Source organism: Cetorhinus maximus, chromosome 3 (genome assembly GCF_964194155.1).
Source record: "Cetorhinus maximus chromosome 3, sCetMax3.hap1.1, whole genome shotgun sequence".
Classification (NCBI taxonomy): Eukaryota; Metazoa; Chordata; class Chondrichthyes; order Lamniformes; family Cetorhinidae; genus Cetorhinus; species Cetorhinus maximus.
In genome coordinates, this window is record NC_135881.1 from 193017942 (window position 1) to 193037266 (window position 19325).

At 42.2% G+C, this 19325-nt stretch overlaps 1 protein-coding gene across 1 annotated transcript in view; it reads right to left on the reverse strand.

The window, feature by feature from the left end:
• Positions 1-243: 243 nt before the first annotated feature.
• The window catches only part of gmds (GDP-mannose 4,6-dehydratase), a 663771-nt gene continuing 644689 nt past the window's right edge, over positions 244-19325 (reverse strand). Inside the window, exons 10-11 of the mRNA XM_078539480.1 lie at positions 1200-1268; positions 244-711 (exon numbers count right to left, since the gene is read on the reverse strand). Coding sequence (XP_078395606.1) covers positions 649-711; positions 1200-1268 — 132 coding nt within the window. The 3' untranslated portion in view covers positions 244-648. The remainder of the gene's footprint in view (positions 712-1199; positions 1269-19325) is intronic.

The following is a 19325-nucleotide window of genomic DNA, read 5'->3' on the forward strand; positions in this document are numbered from 1 at the left end:
TCATTGGAAGCTAAATGGCCCACACTGTATATATTCTGTGTGAAAGTTTCTCTTTCAAGCCAGGCCACCATTATGGTTCGGTATAGAAAGTACAAGGCCTCCTCTTTGAAATTAAAAAAAAATCAACCCTATTATGTGTAAAGAGGAACAAGTGATGAGACCGATCGCGAACGCTGCAACGGTCAGAAATGACAGGAAAAAAAAAAACACACACACACGCACAAAGCAAACCAAAGTCTTGAATTGTTAGAAACCTGCACCGTAATATTTTAATGGGACGGAGATTCAGCAACATGTCGGATTTAAGACAGAACCTTATTCAAGACAGAAACGTACAAAAGCGTCGCTACACTCCCGCCCTACACAGACCCGCTTACAAAGTGATCATTCCAATATTAAAGACAGTTGAAAACAGAAATAAACTTTCATTGTTAAATATTGCTCCCATCATCCAACCGATAAATAGCCCAGTCATTTGTATTGTTTTGGTGTCAAGAGCACATCGTTTAACACCCAATTTAAAAATAATCACATTATAAATTGTATTCCTTGTTTATTTGCTATGTCGATCATTTGCCATTATTGCATTGCACCCAGTGTTTCATAGAGAGGTCTTGCGGCTCTGCTGTGTGGAATGGTATCCTAGCCTCAGGCATTTGGATTGGTCTTCATCAGCTCAATATCAGCAGCCACCATCTCCTTCACCAGTTCCTGCACACAAGCACAGCACCTTTAGCTCAGCAAGAAAGTCCTTAAAAAGGCCAGTTCAGCCCCAAGCCACCGGTTAGCAGGGCAGCGTGAACTGGCGTTCGACATCGCGCGGACTCCAGACATCGAAGGAACAAAAAAAACCCGTCAGCAAATGTAACCAACATCGAGATATAGATTAGCAATTTAAAAAAAAAGAGAAAAACAAATGAAAACAGTGCAACAATGCAGCCCAACATTACCGACCGACAGGGTCTGTTCTCCCTGCCACACCTTACATTGGAGAAAGAAGCCGAGACATCAAATCAATTTGTTAATTCGTTGCAACACAAGATAAAACTGTGAGGTGTAGGGCCTGTGCGCGCACTCTGACACTCTACACACAGATTCACAGAGCCACAACACAGCTTTTTGGGGTGCAGGAGAATGAGAGTTTTCAGATTCTTTTATTTTATATTCGCGAATCCAAAGAGAAAAAAAAACCCACTTACGTCAAATGCAACTTTTGGTTTCCATCCCAGTTTATTCAGCGCCTTGGTGCTGTCTCCTTGTAGAAAATCCTTTAAAAAGATGAATCACAGGGTCAACGTCAACGACACTATCTGTTGGGTTTTACAGTGTTGTGTTTTAATGGATTATTGCCGCTTCTTTCGTTAAAACCTCCACAAAGCGCTGGGGTAATCGAGCCCCGCGGCAGCACATAGTCTCTCTGGGATGTTGCAGGTTTGAGGTCAGGGGTAAGCTGGGGGTCGATCCACTGACAGGTACCACCCTGAACGAGTTCCCGCTGGCGTTCATGCTTGCGGAGACGAGTCGAGTTTCTCGCATTAGTGCGCCAGCCCTTCTGGTGTGCAAAGAGCAAACGCACGCAAAAAAAGGGCAACACACTACCAGCCGAAAAGCTGTTTATTAAGTTAGATAGATCAGCTCGTTAATCTGATTGGAATTACGGTTGCTGTAAACACAATTTTGGGATTTCGCTGGTGATCACATTTGTCAGAGAGCGTCTCGGTTACTTGCCCCCGAATATTTGTGATTAAATAGGAGCTTGCTGTACACTATGCCGCTTTCACCGTACAACACGTATATTAAAAAAAAGACTGAATTAGGCAACCAGCGGTTTCTAAACGGCTCATTCCCACACTTTCAAACTCCAGTTACTCGGCAGTGACTTTCAGTCAGCGCTAACCTTGAACTTGCCTGAAAAATATCCCCAATGGATTTTGTTGCATTTATACCAATAAACAAGCCGGTTACAGAATACTGGAAGCGTTTAATTAAAACGATGGCTTTATTTTCCTTTCTGGCTATATTTGATGTTTTAACTATAAGTAATGCATTCCTACTCTGGGGCATCATAATACCAGGGGTTAGAAGGGCTCATCAAAATTGTCAGCCGATTCTCACCACTTGGTTCCTCCGCTTGCATTTCCAAAAGCGTCACTATCTGCAAAATGTGAAGTGCATGTTTTTTTTCCAAATTTATTCAGGCACAAAAACTGACCTTGTAGAGGGGTAAATAATCAAATCCAGCGAATTTCCTGTCCCATGATCTGAATTCTTAAATATTTCCTCTTTTTTTTCCATCCAGTATTAATTCACTTTTCCACCCGCCTCCTTGAGAACAAAATTCCCCAGGCCGTCTCTCGCCAGAGCCCATATTGGCAGCTTAACTCGTTGGTGCTTAGCGGAGAAGCCCGATGGAACATTACACCCGTGGTGAACACAGTTTATCATTGGGCACAGTGATGAGAAAGAGCACACTAGCGAATAGTTTGGTAGGTCCACGCCTGGACTTCGTTCACTTGTCATTCAGGAGTCCAAGGCGCATGATTGCTGGCTAGGATTTTCCTGACTGCTTGCCCTCACTTCAGTCATTAATTTATGAAAGGGTAACTTCAGAGTATAGGTGAATTAGAACTAGTGCACAGATGCAAAGACAAAGGCTAATGGAATATTGGCCCTTATGGAGGCTGAAATATAGAGAGGAGGAGGTGATACTTCAGTCCTAGTCAGAGCCCATCTGGAGTGCCACATTCAGTTCTGGGTACCGAACTTCAGAAAGGTCTGGCTTTGGAACAGGTACAGCACTGAATCACCAGACTGGTACCAGAAATTAAAGGGTTTAATTATGAGGACAGGTTGCATAAACTTCATTTTATTCCACTGAGTTTAGAAGGCTGAGGGGTGTTGATCTGGTCAAAGTTTTTAAAATAATAAAGGTAGCTCTCTTGCCTGTGAGTCTCAAAGTTTTGGGTTCAAGTCCCATTCCAGAGATGTGAGTACAAAAATCTAGACTGGCACTCCAGTGCCATGCTGTACTTTCAGATGTGAGATTAAACCAGGACCCTGTCTGCCCCCTCTGGTGGATGTAAAAGATCCCACAGCACTATTTTGAAAAAAGACCAGGGGGTTTATCCCTCAGTCAACAAGGTACACACACACACAAAAAAAATTCTCTGGTCATTATCTCATTACTGTTTGTGGGACCTTCCTGTGCGCAAATTGATTGTCACATTTCCTACATTATAACAGTGGCTACACTGGCAAGGAGTGCTTTGGGATGTCCTGAGGTCATGAAAGATGCTATAAAAATGCAAGTCTCTTTTTTTTTAAAATAGTGTAGATACAGAGACACTTTCCTCTGCTGGAGCAATGCAGAGCGAGGGAGCATAATCTTAAAATTAGAGCTAGGTCATTTTACAGAGAAATTGAAAAGCAAAGGATCTTCACATAAAGGGTAGTGGAAATCTGGAACTCGCACCCTCAAAAGACTGTGAATGCTGGGTCAATTGACATTTTGAAGACTAGAAATTGACACATTTCCGTTAAATAAGGATATCAAGGCCTATAGGCCAAAGGAGGTTTAATGGTTCAGGCACAGGTTAGCCATCATTTATATTGTAACAGACCCCAAGGTACTAAATGACCTACATGGTTCCTATCTTCCTAATTAGGAGGTTGCTTAGCATTAAACATTGTGATGACAATAAAAATATGAGAACAATACTTCAAAGCACTGTTAAAATTGTATTTTAAAAGACAGTATTATTGTGACAGTCAAAACGCCTCAACTTATCTGGCACTGCAGAGAATGTTGTGCAGTTATTCTTGTGGTGCTTCCTGCTGTGGGAGCTGTTTAATGCAGGGTAATGCCTGAAATATTACATTACAGCTTATATCATTCAAAATATTATTCTACAATGTTAAAATAATTAGCAATTGAAGTATATTATGCTGCTTTTCTACTGCTGTGAAAGTTGATTGATATTTTGTGTTGAACAAATTAGTTTATTTGGAATCCATCGCTATGTTTTTTTAAAGGTGGAGATGTGTATCTACTGAAAAAGTTACTTTAATTGGCGTGATTTAAAGCTAAAGATGTGACAACACAATCATATCAGTGACGATCCTTCCAGTGGATCAGTTTCAAGAAGTCTATTTAGCTGCAGACTGCAATACAATATTTTCTACCTTCACAAGTGTAGGGCATCATATTCACAGACTGTGAAAATGCCTACAGAATAAATCCACTTTTCCAAAAAACAGCTACACGGCTTTGAATTAATGGGATCGTTCACTGTATGATTAAGTGAACAAATTTCATTCTGATGCAATGTTAATTTTTCTGGTTAAATCTGCATGCACTCACTCTCCCTACTATGCAAGCATGTACATGCATTTTAAATGACTCAGACTTAGTAAAAACCTCCAACATGTACTTTAAACTTCACAACAATTTTAGCAAAAGCAGGAGGGGGGAAAGTATTATACATAGGTTACATTTGGTAATACATTTTAAATATTCATTCTGAGCTAAACATGTTTATGCATGAATCTCAAGGAAGCAGGAATTTGATGCAAGATCCTTCCACCTGTTGCAAAGTGCAAGGGATTACTTACTGTCAGAATTGTGCACTGTTGATAGACACACTTAATCCAACTACTTAAGGTTGGAGAATACAGCGCAGGAACAGTAAAGGCAATGGGGTGAAATAGAGATTTGCTTGCTTAAGATCTTATCAAAGCACCAAACAATAATCACACAGTGCACAAATGTGACAACTTGACAAATATCGCCAAGTTCTTTGGACTGTGATTTTATATTTGGTAAATATGACCTCTCCATTTTAGATGTGTTAGTTCCACACACATAGATTGGCTACCTTTTCACAATACAGGGTTCCTTCATGGAACAGGACTTTGTTGGGGAGCTTGCTTAAAGTGTACAGTAACTCAGTCTATAAAGACTAAGTACAGATTTGATTTTTTTTAACTTAAAGGACGTGATGCAGTACACAAACCTCACTTCCACAAGTCACTCCAATGCTCACCTCCACCTCCCCACCCCTTGCCACTCACCTCAGTATTTTCAAATTGTTTTTCAATTTCTATTCAGTTATAGAATGTTGTCATACATTGCCTTCACCATACACATCCTGCATACTATAACATGACAGAGTAGCTTGTGGAGTGTTCTGGTCAGTGGTAACTGTATTTGGGTGGTACTGCTGCAGCTGCCTGCCAATCTGAAAGGCTGGTTAAGTCTTGGCCAGACTTTCAAAGATTGCAGAAATCACTTTGAAAAATTATATTTTGTAATTATGAAGCTATACAAACAAGCTGCACTATTAATAATTTTTTAAAAACAAAATTGCCAAAAATATCATTCAACAATTTTTTCTTCACTTTTGCTCATGTATTAGTCGTCAAAGGTCTAATGACAACGGAATCACATTTGCGTGTATTTTTAAAAATTTTGCAATAATTCAAATTAAGCAATACAGCTAACACAACGACGTAGATTTAGTGCTAAAATTGAAATACCACAGAATTTAAATTAAACACATTTTTATAGAGAGGTGGACAGTTTCCTTCTATTTAAGCAGTGCTTGATAACATAGTTAGGGAAACTGGCATGAAGGAGTTACTGATCCTGACAGTACAAGAGCACTAAATTACCACAGGAAGAGATGGAGGATATGATTCCACAGAAGGGAGGCATTGGGGCTTATTTCTGGTATCATTATTGTCGTCTACTGGTAATATTATGCGACAACAGTGATTACAATTGAAAAAACTTCACTGGCTGTAAAGTACTTTGGGACGTCCTGAGATTGTGCAAGTGTTATATAAATGGAAGTCTTGGAGCAGCCAGAGTAACAAAAATTCAACAAACCACTTGCGATTAGGTTTGCTATTATTTCACATTGTTGGAACTGGGGCAGAATCCCAAAGTTTTACTTTTAGCTGATGGGGTGATAAGGGAATTTTCCTTTAAAAAGTGCTGGTCATGTTCATTGTACTTACTTGGAACAGCAAAATATTGGGATTCAGTGAATTTTCAAGTGCCCTGCCCCATAGTAACAATTGTTTTTCTATCTAAAGTCAGGATCACCCATTTAAAAATGAGTGAAAAGTAAGTTTGCAGTGTGGAGACCAGGAATACATATTGGAAAAATGGGCAGCATTTACACTGCTTACTGGAAAAATTCATCTCAAATGATTAATTCGGAAGTCCACCAGCTTTTAATTTTAGTTATCTCAGATCATCATGCTTGGTGATTCTTCCATGCCAGCTAACGATAAACTTTGAGTTAACTGGCAGCCTCTTTAGAGGCTGATATATTCAAAATCAAATTTTCTGTGGTGCATGTCAAAGAAGTAAGTGTATTACACGGAGCTTATAATGGTGAATGTGTGAGAACACTGCCCATACATTAGTGAAGTGGTACAGTTCAATGCTGGAAAACCACATCCTGGTTCTGGCTTTGGACAAATTTTATTAAATCCCAATTTTGCTCCTAATGTATTTCTCAATACTGGTTCAATCAATACAATTTTTAGTGTGCTGTGATGTGTGTACAAAATTATGCTGGTTGCTCACAGTACTCTCAAATTGAGGAAAACAGAGTTCCATGTGTGTGTACTTTTACACATAAATGTAGCATTTACTTAACAGCAAATTGCCAATAAGTTTGCAAATTTAGATGAGAGCAGATGGAGTAATGAAGTCATTTTTATCAGTACAAAACTAAAATGAGATCCCTGTATTGGCTCAGTAGATTTACACTGAGCACATGAGTCATGCAGAGCAGTGACGTCCCAGATTTACTCCTTTAGCTGTGTTGATCTCAGCTGGAGTCGTGGCAAGGATGCTTCTAATTAAATTCAACACTCCCATATTAACTAGGAAGAAACTAACCAAGATTCCTGCTTTTGACTGCCAACTATTGACCCTGCAGGCAGTGAGCATGTGTGAATATAAAGTAAGCTCAGATTTGGCTCTGTTGTGATGCTCCATGTGGTTCAATAGCTAGTTGAAATTCATACATGCATAAGGGACACTTGGGAAAGGTACCAAAAGGTGACCAATGCCTGTGGAACTATCACCCCATCAAGGAATAAATACCTTCAGGGGAAGAGGACAGAGAAGACAATTGGTGACCATGCACAAAATTAAAAGTTAATGTTAAACTGCATTGCACTTGTTGCATTATGCTATCAGTTGATCTGTGACACAAGTGATGCAAAACCATGGGATACAATTTTGGCATCAGCAGCAGCAACAAAATGCGTGATAGCCAATTGGTCACCTGTTTTTCACTCATCTCGGTTTTCTTTTCCTTTGACTCTGAGTGCAAAAAGGGTTGTCAATTCACGATTGTCTGTTTTGCATGACCACCCAAGACAAATTTATGCAGTTATGTATTTATATGGTTCCAGAAAAATGTCAAATTGGTGTGAATTATGCAGGGTTGCATTAAAATTTATTGTGTATCTCACAGTGGTGTGATGTAAAAATTGCTTTGTACTAATGAAAGTCATGCAACGTAACTGCAGCATTAAGAATTCCTGGTATAGCTAGTCTCACTGTATTATGAGTCTTTGTAAAAACAGCTTCCTCTCTGTTACAACCTACTGTACAGAACATTCCTCTGTACATCTTACTTTTCACATTGTCAGTCATCAGTTATTAAACATTGTATTTCATATTTCTGAACATAATCATCTTATTACGCCTACTGATCCTAATTCTTTTTCATATGCATCTCAATGTTTGATTAGCTCTAATGTACACTCTGTTATTTCCCAAAACCACAATGTTTCAATTGGCCACAGCTTCAGAGCACAGAGAAATTAATATTCTGATAAACCACAAATGGCCAATGATAACGTTGCCTAGTGCTATCAATACACCGCTTCTATTCAGCAAAAGTACTGAAGAGGCACAGTTTTGCTCTTTGTATATGCTTGAATACACCTAATTCGAACTGATTAATCTGTGCTAAGAGCTAAGAAAACCCACTTAATTTCTAAGAGTATGTAAACACTGACTAATCTGCATCGCAAACCTCATAAACCTTTGAAAAGTACACAGGCCATGACTACTTATTGATTTAAGATGCAATTACCTCTACAGGGAACCATGATAACAAGAGAAAGTGATTGTGCAAATAGTACACAAAATGTATTGCAGATATCCAGTGAAATAGGTGAAATAATGGGCACTGTTTTAAACACATAAAGACAACAGTAACATTTTTGCATAATACTTGTAAAGAAAGGTTTAAGATTACACGGCTGTTAACATACAATATCACAAAATTGAACTGCACAAATTATAGCCACACTGTCACAGGAGGGATTACGATGGGGCAACCCCTCCCCTACAACAAAACAGCTAGTTCAAGAGTTACTTGTCAACCATCTACTAAAGGCTAAGCTGCCTCCCTTCCCAGCTTGGACCATTGTAGAGCAGAGGTCTGGGTGGAGCGCAGGGAAGGAATCCAAAAGGATAGGGGAAAAAAGATAAAAAGGGTTTAAAAAAATATTTATTCAGTGAACACTATAAAGAACTGTTCACATCTTGTATTCCGCATCAAAGTAGCCATTTTTGGAAATTTATAGAAAACTATTGTTGAGGCCGTTTATATATTGTTATAAAATTATTGAAAACGTGAACATTTCTTTGTCTTACAATTCAGTTTAATAGTAAGATTAAGTTCATCAAAAAAGGAATGTCAAATATATGACATATGTGTTTGCTCACTAGTTACAGCTTGTGGCAGTAATTTCAACACTAAAAGAGCAGCTGTATGCAAAAGGGTTTTTGGCCTTTCTGTGCTGCAAATTCTAAACTTTTTAAATGAATTTAAATTCTCAGGAATGTATGCATTCAGTTCCGAATTCAAAAATCCCAAAACACTGCAAGCATTTGTCACCAAGTTATGTAGATTACAGTCAGCTGTATTCTGGTCACGTCTTTATATCTTACTGGCTGTTCATGAACTTCCAAGATTTTGGAGAAGTCTCTTTAAACCTTCTCACCTAACTTTTTAATAACTGCACCAAGTCTTTGATTGCATTTTATGGGATGGTTTCCTCCACATGAGATAAAGCTGTATAAGCATCAAAATTCTCTTCCCCAGAGAGCTGTGGAGGCAGGGCCATTGAATATGTTTTAAGGCTGAGTTACACAGCTTCTTGACTGACAAGAGAGTCAAACGGTATAGGGGGTAGGCAGGAAAGTAGAGGCCACAATCAGATCAGCCATGATCTTATCAAATGGTGGGGCAGGCTCGAGGGGCCAAATGACCTACTCCTGCTTCTAATTCATCTGCTCATATGTAAAATAATTGGTACTATTATTCATTGGCAATGGCAAATCAATATTTCTGTTTAGGTGGAAAGCAATGAAAATTAAGTATTATAGCAAAGTGATGAGGACTGCATACTTTATTCTTTGGTTACTGAAAAAAGGTTAATAACCACGAGGCTCATATACTGGCTGACTGAAGATCAGGCTGAGAGCTCATAATGTACATAGACATGCCACCAACAGTCGTTTGCTAAAAGTGTAAGACCAAGTTATAAATTGAAAAAAAAAGGTGCATCTGACTAGATGTGGTTCAGGAATTCTACGATAACAGCCACAAGTGGCATTTACTTTTGAATTTCTTCCTTTCATATGGAGGCAGAGTAGTGGAACAACCCAGGCACCAAGGGAATGAAGGAATGCTGACGTGTATGTTTTTTTTGGTTTGTGAGCAAAATCTATATCAGCATGGCATGAGTGGGCACGCTCGTACTGTGGGCCAGTGCTTAAATTTCACTTTTGAGTATTGAAGTTTTTTAGTACTGACCCTTAAATAGCTCTTGAAAAATAAAGATCTGTATTTACTTCAAGCCTGTCACAAACCAGTGTGACTCGATTCAGATCGGGTAGTAATTTCCTTCCCTCTAGTTTCATAGGGAAGTTTACAGCAGCATTCTTATCTTATCAGTATAATCTCACATTTCATCAAGTCTAAACAGGGATACCACCTCATAATAAAAGCGATTTCAATCTACGGCTCTACAGAAGCACAAAATAAGCTAGAAAATGGAGCCTTTTTAATGACCGAGGGTGATAAGAGATGGAGGAGGGGGGGTGGTGGTTGGTGGTAGGGTCGGGGGAAATACACAGCTAACTGTCTGGTCTACTCAGGAAGTTGCAAATCAGTGGTATTGTCCATCAGGGGGGCTGACAGAATGCCGTCAGTGCCCAAACAATGCTCGAGTTCCACTTTGGGGAAATGAAGTCAGTCAGCACTGGCTTTGACAAGCGCACTGACAAAGGAGATAAACCACAAACAGGACAAAACAAGGGATACCGGGATATGGACTGCGAAAGAATGCCAATTACACAGCAGCCTGTTATTCTAGACAACATGGATTTTGCTTCATCATATGCAGCAGCTGGAGAAATCCCATTAAACTTAGGTTTAAGGGTCTCATGTTTTACTCTTGGCAGTGGATTGTCAGAAGCCAGAGAATGGGTAGATGCAGGGAAAAAGTAAAACTTAGAGTCTGCTAGCCCTGCTCAGAGTGTTCTCTCCACTAAGCTCCATGAAGGAGGAAGTTAAGGCACCAACCTTTCACATTACATCATATAAAAGCCTCATTTATCACCAGCCAACATACATCTAGAAAATCATAACATCCTTTCAGGAAAATCATGTGGAAAATAATCAGATTTACTTCAGCGAAAGCTTTCCATATCAAGGTCCAGCTTCTGACACTGTTACTGTAAACTTGTGCAAGTGTATTTCAACAACTATTCGAGAGAAATGGAAAAAGTCCCTCATGACTTGCTGTTAAACTCTATCACTGGTGACAGACTCAATACTGAAGCCAACCACCTCATCAGATAGCCAGAAGGAAATCTTAACTGCGCAGGAAGTCAGGCAATAATGAAAGGTCACCTGTCTATAATGTATATACACTCAGGATTGACACTGCATGCTTTAGGGTCCTTTTAGTTCTCAGCCCCACAGAGCTGAAAGTTTCCAAGTTTATCGATGGTCCCTGCTGAGTCATCTGATCCCAAGGACATTTCTATAGATAGGGCTCCTGTAACTGACCGATACAGAGTAACTCCGGCTGGAAGTGCACACGTACGAACACCATGCACTCACAGGAGAGCTTGCCTGTGATGTCCTCTATAATTTATTAGCCTGCAACATGCCAAGACCAGCTTGAGCGAGGTATCAGAGAGCAACTGTTGGCTTTAACTACTGCATTCAAACTGCCTTTCAAAAATTGGAGGGAAAGATTCATCTTTAACACATGCAGATAATAAAATTAACCTGATTTTAATGACAAAGTCTGTCTGCAAATGCTGGGACTACAGAAAAAACTTCCCGTCTTGCACACAGAGTAATAGGCAGAGCTACACTGTTTTGTGTATCACAAAGGAAAGCCGATGCCGCTGATGAACAGGATACAAGTATTAACAGGCCTGCACTAATACAGGTACATGATACAGGTCAGAGGTCAGGTTTTGTCAGTTCAAGTGCCAGAGCCACAAATCATTTCCACCTGTGGCTCCCCCTCTTCTCCAGCAGTTAAACAAGCAATTTACCAAAATATGTTCCAGAAAACACTATTCTTTTCTTCAAGATTGGCATATTATAAGGAAACTACTACAATAGAACATGGAGGAGGATCTTCTCAATGAAGGATGTTATTAACCATTCATTAAAAAGAAACCCAAAGAAGGAATTGTTTGGTTGCAGGTACTTCATAAAATTTGGACTTGTCGATGATGCAAAGCATCACAGGAAATAAGGAAGTGCGTTGTTTCATGGTGTGATGGGAGTTTCTATTTTATTACCTTATTAAATCTGCACAAAGACACAAATGTACAGGTTTTACTTATATGGATGATGATAAATTGGGTTCTTCCTCATTTTGGTCTGCAGTGCTGCCAAGTTATTTCAAGATACAGAGTAGAAATAAATAAGATCCAAACAACACTGAAAACTGCTTTAACTGGGCTTCTGCTCATTTATGTATGATCCTTAAATTGCCTTAAAACACTGTTCTCTCTTTCCCCATACCACATGTCATTAATGATAAAGAGGGCAGACAAATGATCAAATGCTAAGTACCAATTTTGCCCTATAACTGGCTGCTAAAGTTGTGTGAGACAACTCGAAAAGAGTTACATGCGATCTGTTGATAACTCGAAAGAACAACTAAGGCCGACTTTACCTCCCCATTATGTCTTTCCTCACCTGTGGGAAGCAAGTTACCTCTGCTCAGTGCTTCCCTGAACTCAATGCATAAGGGACAGCAGGGACAAGCAGCACCAATTTCATTTACCGGGCCACCCACGTATGTGATGACAATTATGTGCCTTCTGGGCACATTCACTCATTCTGGGAAAGGTTTGGTTTAGTTCAGCATTTTACAGTAGGAAATTGGTCTGACTGAGTAGTTGATATATCCAGCATTACGCTTGATTCTCTGTCATCATCAAGAGCTCTTTTAAATTTCAAACCATTAAAACAATCAGGATTAACATTGGATCCTTTTTTCTAAATCACTTTTTCTGCTGATTTTGAAAAGAATGTGAGTGAGTGATAATGAAATCATGTGGTGTAATTTTTTGGAAGAACTGCTACTAATTCAACGAGAGATAAATTGTTCTCAATGATATTTGTAACATGTTACCACTTTGTTTGAAATTTCTCTGAATGCTATTGATAATTAATAGATGGAGAAATTGCAGGTGCACTAGTCATAATATTCCAAAGCTCCTCGGATTTGGGAATTGTGCTTTTGAATTGGAACATTCATAAATTTTACTCAATTTTTTTATGAAGGGAAGGAGGGAGAAATCAGGCAACTGCAGATCTGTCAGTTTAGCATCAATTGTAGAAGTTATTGGAATATATCATCAGAAACAGAGTAGCTGAGCACTTGGACAAGTACCAGTTGATCAAGTAGAGACAGCCTAAATTTGAATAATAGGTCTAATTGTACTGTAGCTGAATTTCCAAGAGGAAGTCTCTAGCATGGCAGATGGGGGAATGTACAGATGTTGTCCACAGAAGGGATTTGATAAGCATCCCCACAAGATTTTTAGTAAAAATAAAAGGGCACGGAATTGGAAATAACCTTGTGACATAGGCTGGTAAATTACCTGGAAGGTAGAATACAGAGAACAGGGATAATGGGTTTGTTCTCTGATCGATAGGCTGTGACAAGTGGTGTTCCCCAGTCATGCTCTAAATTTAATGGCAGAACAGGCTGGTGGGACCCAATGGCCTACCCATGTTCCTAATTTCTTATGTAATGATGTGTTTCGATACAACTGATAGAAGGATATGAATTGATGCTGGAATCAACTATTGTATGTTACTTCAATTTCATGGCAATAATGGGTTCATTAACTTTTCTGAGCTAGCTCTCCTGTGAAATCCTTTAACTTCATTGAAAAGAAAGTGACAGTGTAAAATTGAAGGATATTCAATATAATTTCTTGAAAACTAATTTATAAATATGCTACGGGCAAGATTCTCTTTCCAGACAATCGTGAAATCTATTAAAGAAGCAAAGGCTGCCAAGGGAATTAAACAAAGTTAGTTGATCATCCGTGATGTTGATCCTGGGCAAAAACATCATACAAACTATTAGATTTAATCTACTATGTTATTCCACAATTATTTGTATTTTGCGTGCTCTTGGTGCCAATTTACGTTTTGTGAATTTCTTCTTTCTTCTCTCATATTTGACTTGTAATGTTCAGTTTACTTTTGAACTCAATTATCATTCTTTGCTGATTTCTTATTTTGCTTAAAATGTATTTACTTGTGCAAAATTACATTTAATCTTCCTTGTGTTTTTTTTAAATTATAAAATAGCTTAAAAGCATCAACTGTGATTAAATTCTTTACAAAGTCAGTTAATATGTCCATTTTATTTAGAAAATACAATGCAACAGAGGGAATGAGTGTGATTGGAATAGGGCCCAAAGAAAAGCAAACAGCACTGCTGAAGCAGGGATAGCAAAAGGGTGGAAGGTTATCAGGAGAGACAGCAGTGATAGGGATGTTCACTGCAGGAGAAAGAATCTGCAAGTTGTAATTTGATTCTTTGGTTTTCGTAGATTCAGAGAATGATGCAGCACAGGGGGGCCACTCAGCCCATCGTACCTGTGCCAGCTCTTTGAAAGAGCTATCTAATTTGTCCCATTGCCCTATCCTTTCCCCATTGAGATTGAGAGCACACAGTGAGGTGAGGACTGCGTGCAATGAGGTACAAGTGCTAACTTGGGAATTTGGTGTAGGTGGGATATCTTTGGTAGGTTTCTCTCAAGCTATAATTTAGTTTAACACTTAGGGTGGAATCATCCCAGATATGCACTAAGTGCAGTAGCGGGCGGGAAAAAAACGTTTTACCCACTGGCCGCATTAGAGGCTTTTCACACCATATCGTCCCAATCCCATCTCATTAATCATGCATTCCCCAGATACACGCTGTTTCGATGGCGGGCAAGCTCTCATTTGGCCCACCACGCTGTCACCTTGCTGTTTCCTCACGCCATATTTAAAGTGCAGCCACGTGCACACCTCTCAGTGCTTCCAGCCCAGGACAGCAGCAAAGAAGATACGGTCCCTAAACAGAAGAAGGATGCAGCAACCCCCCACCCCAGGTTAGGATGCATCCGTTGAAAGTCTTTTGGACGCCATGGAGGCCCACCGTGGCGTTCTCTACCCCCGCTTTGGAGGGGCAGCAATATTATCAATCAGGCTTGGGAGACAGTGGCAGCGGTGGTCAGTGCCAATGCCCTGCAAAAGAGGACAGCCACCCAGTGCTGCAAGAGGATGAATGATCTCCTCTGTTCCGCCAGGGTAAGTCACTCTTCTCATCATTCTCAACTCACAGACTCACAAATACATCACGCATCCACAGGGATCTCACTCTCTGCCAGTTCAAGGGACATTGCTATTCACTCTCTCTCACACACCATTGTCCTCATCTCGTCCATGGCACCACTCACCACCCACACATGCCAGGCATACTTATAATCTGGCCTGGCAGCCATCCCGCTTACACTCTCCCATCTGTATTCAGGCAGGACAATCTGGCACACAACAAAAGGGAGAGATCGCAGACTGGTGGAGGAATGCCTGACATCCAGGTCCTAACAGACTTTGAAAATCGAATCACCTAGTTGGCTGGTGAAGATCTGGACCGTTTCTGGCTGACATGTGAAGCCAGCGGTGCTCAACCAAGTGAGGATCCAGCAGTGAAACATCAATCAGACAACCATGCTGTAAGTGATGTGTCCTGTTTCACAGGCCACTGGCATGCACTAATTATCTCTCCCTGCTTTCGCAGGCACATCTGGGAAACAGCCGACGGAGTGCACAACCCACAGCCTCCAATCAAGCCCCGAAGACACCTCGGAAGAGGAATCTGAAGGCACCCTCATTGAAGACCTGTCACAGCGTTCACCCACACCCTCCACCAGTGCAGAGACACACCTCGGTGGGACTTAGTTCTAGAGTAGCCACAATCTGGTGAGCACATCGCGCTTTCTGATCCACAGCAGGTGGTGGAAGGGACTTCCCAGCTGTCTGGCACTCGCGTGGACTGCTGGAGACCAGAATCTGCTGAGTTCGAGTCAGATGACGAGCCTCTGGACTCGGTCATACCTCAGTTGCTGCAGCTGCAAAGGCAAGCTCAGGGAGGGACGTCTGTTGCACTCCTCAGATTGCAAGGCATGATGGAGGAGTCCGTCCGTCTTCTGTCTGAGGTATTCGCACCGGCATGCCAATGCACCAAGGTCAACATGACAGGAGCCTTATCACAGAGGGTATGTGCGCTGCCATCAGCCAGACTGGAGTCAAACGTTCACAGATGCAATGTGAGGATCCATGGTGTCTCTTCACTGCACGTCGCCATCATCCTCCATGAATCTAGCAGCTATGATGGCCTCCCAAGTGTATCTACCTTGTTCAGCCAGTGCGATGGCTTCATTGCCATCATCCTCGCCTTTGAGGACCTCCTCACCATCATTCCCGTTGATGTCCTCCTCTTCGGAGGAGACATCCAGCTCCTCCATCTCCTCCTCTGCTTGCTCTTCTCCCTGTTTCAGCGCCAGGTTGAAAAGGGCACAGCAGGTGATGACAATGCGTGACACCCTCTGTGGACTACATTGCAGGGCTCTACCAGACTGGTCCAGGCACCGGAACCTCATTTTCAGCATCCTGATGGCTTGCTCCACCAAAGTGCGAGTTGCGGCATGAGCCTCGTTGTAACTTTGCTCCAATGCAGTCTGAGGCTGCTGCACAGGTGTCATCAGCTACATTCTCTATGGGTAATCCTTGTCCCTGAAGAGCCATCCTTGCAGCCCCTGTGGGCCCTCGAAGATGTCAGGAATCTGAGACCTACTGAGAATGTAGGAATTGTGGACACTCCCTGGGAACCGTGCGCAGACCTGCAGGATGCATTGGTGGTGGCTGCACACCAGCTGAACATTCAACGAGTGGAAGCCCTTGCGGTTGACATATTTGACCACTTGTTGCCATCTTTGTGAAGGCACACAACTTTGTGCATTTTGCCTGGGACCAGGAAAGCCAGGATGCAAGAGCGCTAGGATTTGCTCGGATCCCAGGTTTCCCACAGGTGCAGGGTGCCATCGGCTGCACTCATGGGGCACTCAGATCCCTGTGGCATCCCTGGCCTCATGGATGCATTTGTGGGTGGAGGCTTGCGATATCTCACAGAGGTCACCTGTGGAGCCCTGAAAGGAGCCACAATACCGTGGTCACTGTCACAGCCATTGATAGTGGATGCCCTCCATGTCCCTGTGGCGCCAAATCCTGCAGTAGCTGGCAGATGTGACTGACCAGTTCCCTAGACCATGCGCAGTCTTCAGCAACACTGGTTCTCGGTCATCTGCAGGAATGAAAAGCAGTGCCTCTAGACCCTGAGTCTAGTTAGGTGTCGACCGGTGACAGCTTGCTGAGGCTCTTCAGCAGTATGTGCGGGGGCCCTAGCCCCCCAACTTTTTCCTGAGGGTGCTGCTCCTCCCTCTGCCCAGCCAGGCACCTCCGTCACTCTTTTCTCCTTTGTCTCTGCTCTCTGTAAGCCATGAGGCATTCAGCTAGGTCACCAGGGTGCATACTCCTGATGTAGTTATCCTGCAGGATGAAGGAGAGAGACACGTGGGTTAGCATGGGTATATAAAGAACCTCTCTTGGTTAAGTCTGAAGGCTCCTTAACGCATCCCAGAGTGTGCTGGCAACTCCTTGGATGGCCAGAGTTTAGTGCGCTGCATGGCTGCCTGAGACTCCACCTGACCGATTGGCGGTAGCTTCGCCCCCTGGACTGCATGCTGTACTCTCAGCTCAGGCGCAGGCATTATTCTAACCCGCACTGCAAGGCTGTGCTGTTAGTGTGAACCATGGGGGAGACTGGTCCAATCCTGAATGAGGACATTGCAAGGGGCTGTGAGCAACTCCACCAGTGACTGCTCTAAGGCCAGATATCGCAAGTAGATTGTACAATGAGCTCAGGCATCCAATTGTTCTTAAGTCCCCTAAAACACTCATTAGTGTGCGAGTGGTGAAAAGCTCTGGAGCACTTGGTGGCACTTTCATGCCTCTGCATTGCTTGAGTGGGCAGATAAGCTAGAGGCCCACCTACAAGCATCTCAATATGGCTGCGCCTGAACTGTCTCAGCTGCGGAGGAATGGTCACTTTATACAAGGTTTCCCTGATATGTGGCCGCTTCCCTCACCCCTACTCCCCCCATGTGCTTATGCACTACCATCAACTGCATGCACTGCCCTTACCCCCACAACTCACCTCAACAGTAGTGCAACCTTTGTCTCCCCACAACTCACCTCAACCACAGTGCAGCCCTCACCCCTCCACAACTCACCTCAACCACAGTGCAGCCTTAGCCTTGGCACCGCACTGTCAGTCAGCTGGGAAAATGCGACTTGCCTGTTCCCTCGTTTGAATGTGCAGCGCCTCAACCTTGAAGTCCAACAGGCGACCCTCACGAGCGCTGTGCATTGTTACTGTGCACTCACCTCCAAGTTCCCTCGAAGTGCAGCTCGCCATGTGCACACCTTATATATGCTGTTGTGAGATCACGCCGACGTCCTTGGATGATCCAGTGTGGGGGGATGATTCCGGCAAACTGGGCTTTTAATGATATTCAGATGTATTACAATGAAGTCCCCAACATCCAGCAGCGGGAAATGTGGCCCGCCATTGACGTGCGGAGCAGATGATTGCAAACTGGTTTTTCGACATCGTGAAACCAATTTTTTGCTTTCCCGCTATATTGTCCTCTCACACCTGCCATGACACCTGACGCCAACGAGCACAGAAAATTCCCCCTCAGACTCTGACTTAGAACTTTAAAACTGTATGCTAGCTAAAAGGCCCAGTTTAACAGAAACTGCCCGGCAGAAGCTGTTTACTGTTAATCAATTGAACGTGGTTGCCTGAATAGACGTTGATTACTGTACAGGAAGCTGATTTAGCAGGTGCAACTTGGGTATCAGTCACCAACTCTCCAAAAGAGTAAATAGGTTTTGCTACCACACAGAATGTGGAAGCACGAGTGAGTCAAGGGCAGAGTGCTTTGAGGAACGAGTGCTAACTTGTGACTTTGGTGCAGATGAGAATTTGGTGCAGAGGGGCAAGGAGGTCCTGATTTTTATACCAGGCATTAATTAGGCGTAAAGATAAGTGATTGGTTGGTAAGTTTTAATATTTTATCCCTCTAAACGGGGGCAGTAGTTTAAACAGGTACTGGGGAGATGCAAGTATTGCATTAAATTTATAGCTTAATTAGTTAAACTACTTAATATAACTACAGGTAACAGTTGAGTAATATTTCTAAAATTGAAACCTAATTAGTTAAATTAAACACAAGTGTTGATGAGCTGGAATCCGAGCTTCAGTCACTGTGATGAATCAAGGAGGGGGAAAGTTACCCGGACACTTGTTCCAGGAGGCAGTCACACACCTTAGGCTAGGTACTTCTGATTTGGTCCTTGTTCGGGGACAGGAGTGTGTGACTGTCAGTGCGGCAAGTATGGGGGCCCACAAGGTAGCAATTGAGGAGCCTCAACCCCTGAAAATGTTCAGCAATTTAGAGGTTTTTGCAGTGTGCGTGGACAACCAGGGACTGCAGGGTGGATGAACAAACTGACCACAGCGCTATGGTGGAGGGAACCATTCAAGTGAGGGGAGCAAAAAGGAATGTAGTTGTAGTAGGGGACAGTATGGTTACAAGGAATAGATACTGTTATCTGAGT